Source organism: Diorhabda carinulata, chromosome X, assembly GCF_026250575.1.
Source record: "Diorhabda carinulata isolate Delta chromosome X, icDioCari1.1, whole genome shotgun sequence".
Classification (NCBI taxonomy): Eukaryota; Metazoa; Arthropoda; class Insecta; order Coleoptera; family Chrysomelidae; genus Diorhabda; species Diorhabda carinulata.
In genome coordinates, this window is record NC_079472.1 from 49,793,086 (window position 1) to 49,807,020 (window position 13,935).

General features: G+C 31.2%; 1 protein-coding gene across 1 annotated transcript in view; it reads right to left on the minus strand.

The window, feature by feature from the left end:
- The window catches only part of LOC130902350 (phosphatidylinositol 4-kinase beta), a 77,573-nt gene that overhangs the window by 22,486 nt on the left and 41,152 nt on the right, over window positions 1–13,935 (minus strand). Inside the window, exon 3 of the mRNA XM_057814441.1 lies at window positions 8,930–9,589. Coding sequence (XP_057670424.1) covers window positions 8,930–9,589 — 660 coding nt within the window. The remainder of the gene's footprint in view (window positions 1–8,929; window positions 9,590–13,935) is intronic.

Sequence of the window (13,935 nt, forward strand, 5' to 3'; positions counted from 1 at the left end):
AGTTTGCTTGAATATGTTGAATATTTATTCGCTTCTGATTCCTTTACCGTTCCTACCACTCGGAGCTTCGATATCATGTTGATCCAATCAGAATAGAGAGAGATAGAGATATAATATTATTTTCATTCCTTTCACTGTTATATTTCAAGTTCACTTTTCTTTGTTTTAGTACTTATTAGATGATAACTGAGCTTAATATTCATATTTGTTGATATAATACTTTTCGAAATTTTTTCAATTCTGCTCATATACATACATTTACTCTTAATATCCAGTGTCCCAATCCTTCTATCCCATCTTTTCCTATTGTCACTTATCAGTATTCCTCTATATTGAGGTCATTTTCTGCGTTATTGTCTTCTCTACCTTGATACTTACAGGGTGTTTCCAGATTCATGCTACAAAATTCAGGAGGTGATTACTCGTATGAAATTAAGATAGGTCTATCCTATAACAAAATTTCCTCAGACCACCCCTTTCCAAGATATCACCCTTTAAAGATGATGACTAAAATTGAGTTTTTTTTTCTAAACGTGTATAACATTCCATGATACATAGGCTAAGTTCATATATTTTGGCGAAAGGTGGATATCTCCTGCATTTATTATGAATTGTCTTACATTTTACATCTTTTCTGTTTCCAGTCAATTCATTAAAAGAATTATAAACTATGATGTTTATTTTTTATTCTGTAGCTATTGGTTTTGGCAAAAAAATACAATAAAATCTATTTTTGCATACAATAATAATGTTAAGTTATAATTTTATTTCATGAAACTTCATGGTGTTGCTAATTTCACCACCGTATAATGAATAGGAATATTGAAAAGAATACCCGAAGTTAGTCCTATGTGAGTGCACAGAATTTCAAGTTTCTAGCATTACTGAAATTAAAAAAAAAATAAATAAAAAACCAGTCACCAGCTTTCAAAGGTGATATCTTTGAAACGAGCGGGCTGAGGAAATTTTGTTATAGGCAAGACACATCTTAAATAATTTTATAAGAGCAATCACCTCCTGAATTTTGTTGCATGAATTTAGAAACACCCTGTATATTTTGTTTTGATATGTCATTTCCGATAGAATAAAATTTAACAGAGGCACATGTTCCCAATACAGCTAAAATCGTTTTTCCAATAACAGCAAGTCCACAGTATTTAGAAATTCCGAAGATGTAATCTGTTGAATATTTCTAAGAAGGAAAATGATATGGAGCAAATATTATGCTGATTTTTTCACACGTTTTCGTACTACTGCACCAAGTGTGTAGAGTTAAAAAGAGATTATGATCAAACAAATATAGTATTATAATTAAATTTTCATTATTATTGAATTTGAAAAAGGGTATATGCGAGTAAACATTTATTTTAGTGAGAAAGCCACCGTGTAGCGTTTAATTGTTATTTCTTCAAGTCAGATAATATGCTTTGCTCGTTAAACGAATGGACTATAGTAATATTATAATATATAATGTATACAAAACCCACGGAATGTTTCTTTTGAAAAATGAAAATAAAAGATAATTATCAAAGATCAAATAATGATATGACAGCCTTGGATTTTCTTATGAAATTAAACAAAAGCGTTATTTTTGTAAGTTTCTCTAAATTAAATTGAGTTAATCAACATTTCAACACTACATTTCATCGTAGATGATAATCTTGTTAACATTCAAATTAGTTTGAAAACCAGAAACTAATGAATAAACAATGATAACTAGTGCATTAATTGGTTCGGTGAATTTATTGTATTATTTTTCTATTTAAATTTGAAAAATTATTAATGGTTCCGCGATTTCACCGAATGTAGTTTTAAGTCATTTTATTTTGACTCAGACAAGAGTAGGAGCGTTTGCTACGTATTGCAATCGATGAAGTTACTCCATTAGCATGGAATAACGCTATAAATCACGTTCGAAAATAAAAACATACGCCGGAATTACATTTTATAGTAGATCAAGTTTTCAAACCAGTTGTTTTTCATATATGGACCGATAGTGTCCATATCAACAGAAGCGGATTAACTCCTTTATAATGGTGCAAATTTGCTTATTTTCTTTGTGTTTTAAAGAACAACAAAACTTGAAAATATAATAAAAAGATGTTCCAGCAAATTCAAACGTTCATCAACAGATGCCTACGAGTTATCTGCAAAATTTTTTGTCTAAACAGGAAGCAATGAATACCTTTGGACCATAAAAGAAAAAGAGAAAATAGATGGATAAGTCATAGACTAAGGAAACCAGCACAAACATAACAGACAAGCATTAAATGATAATACAAATAAAAAGAGATAACATTGTACTGTCATGGAGAAGAACTTTCGAGAAAGATAGCTAAAAACAGAAGGAAATGGAGAGCATCGTTCTACCACAGCTGTTGAAACACCAATAGGTGCCCTCTACTGGAAGCTATATGATGATGAGAGATCTGTGCGTAAAGCATAGTTTTTAGATTTCAATGTAATTAGTTTTTTTGTGAATTTAGAGGTAGAGGGTCCGGAATTTGTAAATAGATATAAACAAAAAAGCTCTTGTGAACAATACAGACCCGTTTAGTTTTAGTGGTTCACAGCAAGTAGGTATCAATCCAATGGATTTCTCAAAAATAACAAATACATTATAATATATTTATATATTATATATACAGTGCCGGGAAAAAAAGACGGAACACCGAATTTTTGGTTGAATTTAACTTGAATTAAATTTTTTGTATATTTCGTATACTTTGTAATAATGTTTGCAGATTTTCTGTTTATCACAATTTGATGTCTTCATCGGGTAATATTCTAACTTCATCACCCTGTATTTACATATTTTTTAATTAGATATGATATTTCTGACTTTAACGATAACGGCTTAAGTATAACGGTTGAAAAACATCAAATTGAATTGTAAGTACTAATTTTAATATCATAAGTAATTATCTATTCAAAAAATTATAAACTCGGGGTGATGTATTGAAAAAAATACTCCAGGTATCGGATCTCAATAAATATGACATGGAAATTCTGCAAACGCCGTTACATAGTTTACGAAATATATCATAAATTTGATTTCAGACAATTATTCTTATTAGTCATTATGAAGCCACAAATCTGGTATATATTATTATATTAAATTCACAATTTTGGGACAAATATAAACATTTATGATGACACCACATACCTGATATAAAATGTTTAAAACAAACAAACGCATATTTTGGTTTCGGTATGTTTATATGCCTCTTTTATGGCATCAGCCATTTGTCTTTTCTTGTACTTGAAAGTTTATTCAAGTTTTTATTTTTGTAAATGGGAACTGCAAGCGAAGATAGAATCCAAGTTTACCTCTGACATTTCTACCATATTTTACAGCAAAACAAAACACTATTTTCGCAAATAAATTCCAATAATACCGAAATAACTTCACAAAATGTCCTTTGTTTACGGTATAAGGATGAAAATCAGCCGATTTCGACATTAGTTTACGTAAGATTGTATCAGAATATTATAACCATATCAGATCTTCTCTGCCACTAGGGCTTCAATTCGAATGTATAATTATTCATCAACATATTATTTTTTATATAATTGTACAATTGGTTTACTGCTAGTTACTCTGATAAGCAAAAATGTTATATAGCTCGTCCTGTTTGTGATAATCTGTAACCTTTCACACGAATAGAAATTCTATCAACTCAAATTAATCACCCTAGTTTAATTGCTACCGCTTGGAAACTTCATTTTTATGCTATTCAAAGATAAATTTTCACTTGGAATACTTGTTCCACTTTTGCAAATGTAACATATGTACATACATACAACAGTTTTCACTCAAATGAAAAAATAAAAATAATTAATAATATAGACTACTACAATAGTAATAAAAACGAGAAAGTTGCTTAATTAAATGCTTGATAGTATTTCTTGGTTCCATATAAAATGCAAAAAGAAAGTAATTAGGAAGAGAAAATATCAATAATGTTGGATATTTTCTTAAATGCTATAATGCATCAGATAATTAGTTTGTTATTTAATATATTATGATATCGAATAATATTAGCATAAGAAATAATGTTATTTATGAAATTTTTGATTCGCCACACCCCATTACCATGATCATAATCGATATACTTTCTGTTCAATATACTTTACCTGGATCTACTCTATCAAAAGAACACAATTACTTGGTCTAAAATTGTATTCTCTGTACTGTGATAATGGTATAGGTTTTTTTCAAGTACTCAGCTACGCAAAACAATATGAGGAACGGAGACTTTATATTTATGTCTCAAACCTGATTCGGAGAGCCGTTTTAATTAACATTGAGAATCAGTACAATCCAAATTACTAAGTAATTTTCTTCGAAAATTATTTTAAATTAGCTCTGTTCTACCCTAAATCATAGCACTTCTAGCAAACAGGTTCACGAAATGCCTATATAAAAAAATCCAACAGACACCTAACTTCTAAGACCTTTACACCTTTACTCATATCGGATGTGCAATTACTAAGACTCTTAATCCATAAAATGATTCCAACTTCTCCCCTATTTTATTATTTCTACAACCAAGTTCAGTTCAAAATATTATATTCTGTAAAATTTTTAGTAATGAAATATAATGAATAATTGCTTTTTACTATAGTTAACATAGGAATAAGCAGTTATATCAATGATTATAAAAATCATTGTAATTTAGTCAGACTTGGAAATACCCAGCCAACTTAAGAGACTATTGACTATAGATATGATGCATCTAAATTTTGATCTCACAAAAATAAAAGGTGAAAGGCTGCTTAATACCTTCGGAAAAATTGCAAGTGGAAACAACAAATTATTTAGGCATTTGGAGATTCATTACAAAACTTTTGAATGTCACCGATATAGCCTTATACAGAATAATATGATTTATTATATGCACAAAAGATGACATTCAAACGGGCATTTATCACTAATAAAGTAATCAGTTAGAGTAATTGAAAAGACCTATAAGATCTATTTTCGGTTTCCTCAATTAGAATTTGTTTGTTAAATAACTGATTATATATATATATATATATATATATATATATATATATATATATATATATATATAATCAGTTATTTAACAAACAAATTCTATATATATATATATATATATATATATATATATATATATATATATATATATATATATATATATATATATATATATTCTACTCAACTTCTTAAATACTTTATTTTGAAAACTTGTAACATTTTCCAATGTAACTAAATAGTATTACAATTTTAGAATGGGAATTATGCCGATTCTAAAAATATGACTTGAGTAACCTCCATTTTATAATGTCATTGAGATTCTACACATAATAATGGTACTATTATAAAATTCAATATTATATAGGTAAGTATATTGTTGTTCACTTTATTCAAAACCATCTGTATTAATGAAAAAAATGTAGTTTTGAAGTTTGAACAGTCCAAGAAGAACATCGGCAAATACTCCTTCCAAAAAGAGAAATTTTTTAAATAAACCTATTATATAAATGTTAATTATCATATGCAATATTTAATAACTGAAAATTCATCATTTAAATTAAATAATATAAAAATATAAATGAGACAAAAACATTTACACGCTATTCTGTGGGAATTTATGCTTTCTATCGACCTGTTCATTAATTTGATCCCAAAATAGCCCAATCCCAATGTGAAACTATATTTGCAAATTAGCTTTAGGATTTGAGTTTCACATAGCATCAAATCCACTTAACCAATCACGTATACGTTGCGAGTTATGTGTGCTTTACATTAAACAACAGCAATTTATATGGAGTAGAAACACCGAAGGATGCGGTGGATAAAAGAAAAATACTATTTTGTTGTCTATGTGTTTTAAATGGTTATGCTCATGCCACATAAGAACCCTGAAAACAATCGAGCTAGAATTCCCTGTTGTGGGCCATTCATACGTTCCTCCGGATAGAGTGTAAAAATTGAAAAATAAATAAGAAAAAAGGCCAAACTTTTAAGCCAGAAGAGGATCTAGATGTTGTTAAACAGATACAGGAGTATTTAAAGGGGTTTGCAGCAAAGGCTAGTCATTTATTAAAATTCAACTAAAGTCAATTCTTACTGGAGTAAAACCAAAACTTTTAAAAATTGGGATGTCAATAATCTATTAGGCAAGAACTACGGGAAGAAGTAGGAAACGTCAGAAGCTCTGGAATACTACAAGCAGGTAGTGGAAAGATCTTTCGAACATAATCCCATTGATAATTCCGGTGACGGTGATGAAGACCAGGAAAATAGTTTTTGAGAACAAACTGACGGTATTCCCGACAAGTTAGTTTAATATTTTTGTGTATTTTGTTGTCCAGCAATTACGTACTAAACTTTGCTTGAATGTTTTCTTAAATAAAAGTTTTGTTTCTTAAAGTGAGGTGAATTTCTGTGACATCATTTTAAAATTACGTCTAATTCGATTCCTATATTTTCAAACTTTTTCGCAGAATCCACCAAACACCATTTATACATGTTAATAATTACTTATGTTCTTATCTATTTTCCCAAGACCTGTATTTTTAATATAACAAAAAGACTAAATTTCAATAAACAAAGTTTCTCAAAAATCTCCAGAAAAGCGTATTCAATTAGTTTTTTGTCGTTCTCAGAATTTTGAATAATGGATTTACGGGGATATGAAACCAGACAACTCAGAAGGTCTCTCCATATTACTTTTGTATAAATGCCATTTTCTCTATGGGGAATAATGCCAATGATAAGAAATAAGTTTTCTTATTAAATAATTTATAAAAGTTTGTGAATATAAATTTTGTTTGTAATTTGAGTATTTAGGTAACTTAAGATTCAGCTTAAATACAATTTTTCCAATAATTTTGTTCGTGTTACAATTTCCACTAAAAGTACAGCGGTTTTCAATATAAATGAATACTGCTTCAACTTTGTTACCAATAGATATAATTGAAAAAAATGATTTATACAAAATTTTCCCGAATCAATGATATTTTTCCAAAATAAATGAATACATAGAGGCCAAAAAATCGAATGCAGTGTCAGTCTTTCAAAAGAGATACCCTGTATATTTTAGTTTTTGGAGGATCTTTTTCTTCTGATCTTGAATATATATGCTTATGTAGGTCTGTTTTACAAGTGCAGAGTTTAAAAGTTTTTAAATAAAAATACGGAATACAAAACATAAAGTTATTCAAAAAATCTTTAAATTATTACAGTATTTTAAAATTTTTTAAATTAATAACGCTTAACAATCAACCATAAACATAAAAAAATAAAAAATAAGTATGGTGGTATGAAATAAACAGCAACAAAAAAAAATTGCTGATTTACCATTATTTAATTTTTATAATTCATATAGTTTACTCAAGTTGATGTTGAAGTTATTTTGGTTAGCATAATAGGTACTATGATTAATAAAAATAATGCTTTAGGAACTGCCACAAATACGTGTACATTGGTATTAAATCTGGACTATTTGATGGCCAGGAAATGAGTACATTATAACCAGTCCACTTAAATATCATCGAACTTCCAATACTCAAATTAATGACTCCAATTTTTCAACAGCAAATTTGAAATACCCCTAGCAGTACCTTAATATTAAACAGATCAAAACACCAAATTTTAAATGATTTTTTTAATCTCTGTTTTATCTGTTGAATACTCAGGCTTTGAAAAATATTATTCACTCTTCCACATTATAAAGTTCAATAAACTAGGTTTTCCTCCTTTCTGCAGCATATGTTTACAGAGTGTTTTCGCTTTTGATCTTCTGCAAGATTTGTCAGTAGTCATTTGTATATCGTATGTCGTTCTGTTCCATACTCTATGAATTCTGGAGCAACCGTGTTTCTACAAAAATGTCTATCAAAGTACGCGGTTGTAGTAAAATAAAATAATATACAGCTTCTAACGTTGATCAATATTTAATTGTTGTTATATTACTTTAAAACTCAAGTAATATGTTGGATGCTTGATTTTCATTTCCTTTCTCTCTTTTACAGACTTTCACACGATTGTAAATATTGAAATATGTATTTTCACTCGGTGATGAATGATCTGCAACAGTAGCTTTCTTATTTTTATTGTTATTCGCATAAGATGAAAAGTTCTCATCTGAGCTTGCCAGGTGGTTCTTAATACTTTAAACAGCCAAGCAATTAGACTGAAACTGCCTGTGTAGGCTAAACTGTTTGTCACTCTCAAAAGTTGTGATTTTATTAAGTTTTAAAAACAAAGCAGGCGCCATTGTTTCTATGGATAGAACCGATTTTTACCTTTAATTTTTGATTCCTTACTTCACAATTACTAGTTATTTCTCACGTGAAAGAATATTTCCACAAGAGTCACATCTGTAATTCTTCAAAGGTAATTTGATGTTTTAAATGTGCATCGAATCCGGAAAAATGCTTGGGCGTATACGACAGCCGCGGTCGCTAAAATTTTAAGAATTTAGACAACTAGACAACGTAACTTCTTTCAAAAAAAGATTAGTGAAGGTTGTCAAAACGTCAGTTCATTTTTTTAACTTTTGATACAATAGACCTCGACCATCGTCGAATGTGTCTAAAAATGTATAAAATAATGCTGATAATTGATCATAAAAACTGCAAGAAACCTTTTGGTTTAGATCAGAGGTTCTTAAATCTTTCCTTGTGGAACACTTTCAAAATCTTACTGGCTTACTACATTCTAACCAAACTCCTAGAGCTCGTGAACAAATGTGGAGGTCTAACAATTGAAATTTGCTTAAAACCTGTCCAATCTTTGCCCTGGATCTCTTGGATCTGGACTTTTGGGAGTTCACCTGGATCACTTTGTTAATCACTAGTTTGGATGACTACATGAAGTTTGAACCAGAGCCATTCAATATAAAAAGTGTTTTCAAGATACCCATATTTTACCCCTCTAATTAGAAAAAGTACTTACCTATGAATAAGATACCTATGGATGACTTCGGCAACGTCGTGCATCTGTATATACATACACACTAACTGAGGCAAATAGAAATCAACTTCATGGTGATCGAAACTGAACATTTTGTTAACGATATAACACAAAACTCCCGGTTCTTTACTGTTGAATAGATAGTGCATGGCCATTGAAACGTCAAACACTTTGCTTTCGAGTAATCGCAACATACCGGAACTTTTAGGAGCATCTCCGCTAGAATTTTTATTATTTTTAGTCCTTTTATCTTCTTGTGCGTTATCGGTGTTTTTAGATTCGACTTCGGTTTCGGTAACGGCGATGTTATCGATGTATTCGACACTGGATTCTCGTGTGGCGTTCGAATCCGACGAAGATCCGGCGTCTGAGCCACATAAGATCCCAGAATCGTCCGAACCGAGACTCGCGAGTTCGTCATTTCTTTGTTTGGAAGACGACTTTGGTAGGGTTTCGTTGGTGTTGGACACGTTGGAACATAGTATGGCGTTAACTGTTTCACATTCCGGGCTAGGGGTAACGTCCACTTCGGGAATGCGTTGAAGGGCGGAATCGAGGCTGCGATTACGATGATGGTGGGTTAAATGGTTGGTAGATGTAGTTGTGACTTGAGTGACCGGAGGTAAAAGAATACCCATAGACCTGTAACAAAAAAATATTCCGAATAATATCCCCACTATTGTTGTAAACTTATAAACATATTTTCAAATTCTAAGGTTAAACTAATCCTTAAATTACTAAAATTAATTATGGTGTAATAATTTTCTATAAAAACGGAATGTTTTTTATGGAAAATAAGAACGATCCATGTAAAACAAGAATTCTTTCAATCGAGTACAACGATTAAAATGAAAGTTTAAATTGTTTTTTGAAAAATTATGTGGACAGGAGGAGGGGGACCGATGTAAAGGACAGCTTATTTTTATGAGCTTAATTTAAGGCGTAAGCCCTAATTAAGAGTCGTAAGCAATGCCTGCGAGAAATCTGGCGAAATTCTAAGGGCCCTGCGAGAGCAGGGACATTGATAAATTCTCGTCTTCCCAACCAGGACTCTGAGAAAATAGGCATCACGGAACCCACTACCACCAAAACATCGGCTTCTTCCGATGTTGAAGCTCTGACCGGTGTTCTTGACAAGGTCCGGCTCAAACGCTGCAGCATCAGTAGTACGGAGAATAAGAAAGAAGAAGGAAGGCTGATGCTGCCGTGACGGCTCAGGGCTCAGAGGTCCTGGATCCTAAGGTTGCGTCGACCTCCAGACCTCATTTACCCAGGGTCTCAAACCCGGAGGTCCTGATAAAATCTATTGAGAGGCGAAGAGCCATAGAACGAGTTTCAAAATCTGAAAACTGCACTTGTAGTAAGGCCTGATAATAGCTACGTGAGTCGTTTCGACATCCCGATACCGACTTGATGAAAGAACAGCTGATGGATTTCAGTGATGCGGTGACTGAGGTAATCGTGCGGTCTCCATGTGACAGCGGAGCCAAGCCACAGCAGTTTTCTTCTTTTCAGATGGTTAACAATCATATACTAATTAGTCAAAAGGGTCGGTAATTTCAAGTGGTGCACGACGGGCCTATGAGAAAGACTATGTGCTTTACGCCCCTTGGTTGACCACTATTCTACTATGAACTATGAATATATTCCCAAAGCTTGTGGCACTTTGTAGAAAATGTGTTGAGGACACTACGTGACGTAGGCCAACATGACAAAGTACAGCTCTGTCCTTTAAAGGATCATTTTTCTATAAAATTAAGATATAAGTTTTATTTAAATTTTCTCTCTTTTAACTAACTTTTAACTTTTAACGATTTTCAAAATTTGAAAAGAAAACTTTTGTCGTCATTGAGGATATCCCTTCTCACGGACTACTGTGAATACACGATTTTTATTTCTCACTTTAGTCTTATACGGATGTTTGTAATTATGGTTATTTATGTAAATGAATTAACCTTGATCGAATATGTGAGAAATTGAAAAAAAAAAATAAAATATGTGGTTTGTGGATGGACAAATTAATTTGTCGCACATATCTCGAGATATTACCAAGGTCAGCAAAGGTACAGCTCAAGGTGGAAAATAAACGTCATAATACTGTTTAGTAGGTAGAAATCATTCGAGTAGGTTTTGATATTCACGAGTATTTATATTATAACTGTACATATACGGTACATTCAACGTGCCATCTCGACCAACTGGTTTTTCGATATGTTAAGTATTTGCATTTTTATGCATTTTAAATTTTATGAGATGCGGGGCAAATTTCTAATAACCTACGACTTCATCCTTTCGGTAGTGACGAATATACACTGTTTGTTTTTTATTAACTGTTCTAAAAAAATTATTTCCTCCCATGATAGAGCCTTTAGAGGAATATGTATCAATATATGTAATAGAATCTATGAATTCCATCTTCTTCCATTTCAAAACTTGGAATTTTTGGAATTTTTCAAAATTATTAGGGGCTTATGATAACACAACAATGTCTTAAATTTTTACGATTATCCATGCTGTCAACCAGATGAATTTAGTAGTAGTAGCTAATTAACAAAATTGACATTTTCATATCCCATATACAATATGAAATTTGACTCGGATTGACTAAAAAAAACTTAATCCAATTTCCTATAAACTTTTTGTAAGCGAAAGCATTTCTTCACGTATACCACTTGTTTCAGTTTATGGTACCTTTCGCTATATTGGCATTTTCGACGTCATGATCATAAATCTGCATCTTATCACTAGTAATGATGGGTTTGATGATTCTAGGGTTTTCGACTTTATTGTTAGGCTTCTGCGACTTCTACTCGACGTTGTTTTTGCAAATTGTTCAGGTCTAGCATTGACACACATTATACCCAAAACATTAACCAAATATGTTGTGTCTATCCACAAGAGATAAGAAGACATGTGGAAGGGGGACTCGCATGAAGATGAAGCAAGTTTTCTACGACTTCACAATCTTCACTAAATGCTTTCTACCACGCAAAAACTTGCGCACGCGATAAAGAAGACTTCCCAAAACACTTATGAAACATTTTCAATAATTCTGTAGCTATAATTCCACTGGAAAGACAAAACTTCAATCAAACTCGTAGCTCGACTTTTTTTATTCTACAGAAACTATAGTACTTATCTTAATTAATTATTAATACTAAAGTAAGCCCTGTAAGTGTTTTCAATAAACAATTACAATTTATGATAATTTTCCTCAGAATGTCTCTTTATGGCGAAAGGTTTCCTTGGCATAAATCATAAATTTTATCGAGTTAAACAAAGAGTACCCTTTTGTTCAAAAATTGATTGAATAATTCATTTTTGCTATCTTTAGATAGTACAGATTGTCCCTGTAAAAGTTACGGATTGTTAACCATTGGGTATGCACCGTCCCTGGTCTTCAGATAGTAGTGTAGAATTATTTATTTCGTCAAATACACTACATGAACATACATAATCACCCATTAAAAATTGATAATGTTCGAATGTATAATTTAGAAAATGTAATTAAATATAAGTTCTGATTTCACAACTTTAAAAAGCTACAACTCAGAGGGGTCGTATGAGAAGTTTTTTTTTATGTCACACCATAATTTTTATGTCATCTACTCACTCCCACTCCCCTTGTATCAAGTCTCGGAACACCCGTGTTAAATTTCACATTTCAATTGATCTACATAGTATAAAAATAATTAAATTTTGATAGTTGATCTGTTAATTCATACATTACAATTGTCTATGTAAGGTAATACCGAAATTAGATTTAAACAACCCTTTAAAAACACGTTAGTTTTAGTTTAAACATTTTTTCAAGAAAATATTTATTTGAAATAGAATTTAATGGTGATACGAGGTGTGTCCTATATATTGTCAGATAGTTTTTACTATCACCTTGATTTTGTTTCGAATATAATAATTGTACGACTTGTTATATCCAAACGGTGGTTTGATAATGTGTGGAATCTCACATTAATTAAATATTCATATGGGGATTTTGAAATTAGTACTGAATCGGTGCTATTATACTGACTTCAAATAAGTCTACATAAAGAAAATCCTGACTTGTCGGACCTTCGAAGTTGTGCGATTCACACTGTCCTGAAAAGATCACACTAAAACGAAATCGATCGATTAATTGGCAAATGAAATTGTTTTCTAGTCTCAACCTTGAAAAATTTTATTCTGTGAATGTTTCTTTACGGGAGAGTGTCTGATAACCGTGACTGATTCCGATTTTAAAATAACCTCCGAGATGTTTATATTGTTTCGACTTACCGGTAATTAAATAATTGGAATTTTAGGTAACGATTGTTGAATATAAAAGTTTCATTAATGACAAAATGTCTACTAATATTTTTGATCAAAGAATCATGTAACAAGTTTTATGTTTGACCGTGACCTTAATAGTTACCATTAGAACGGTGCATTCCATTCCCACTTGAATATAATTAAGATTCCATCGTTTTACTCTTCTATAGGTGCCTCATACAGGAAGTAAAAACAAATGTTTCCATTGAAAGTGTACGTTCAATTAAACCTTGTTTAATTAGTAGAAATTACAAATCATCTCTGAGGACGATAACTTTATTATCGAAACGCGCATCAGACAGTATAATTGTGAGAGATGTTAATACGACATGAATATCTCCAACGGTTCCAGAAATTCCAATTCCAATAATCACATCTAGTAAATTTCTTTCTATAACGATTTAAAAACGGTACGTTTCTTTATCATTGATCGGCCTAGTTCTATCGCTGATTGATCAAAATTGTAATAGAGACAACACCGAGAGATCTGGCTAAAAACTATAATTCCTTGGAGGCGAAAAAACGTCACGGAGCAACCATTATTGGAAGATTTTCTTATATAAACTTGGATGATTTGATACCTTTAGATTCTTTAGAAGTTCTCTTTTACAATTGCTTTCTTTTTACTCTTTGTCATTATAAAAAAATTACTTTTTCACACAAATATTGAAATATACAGA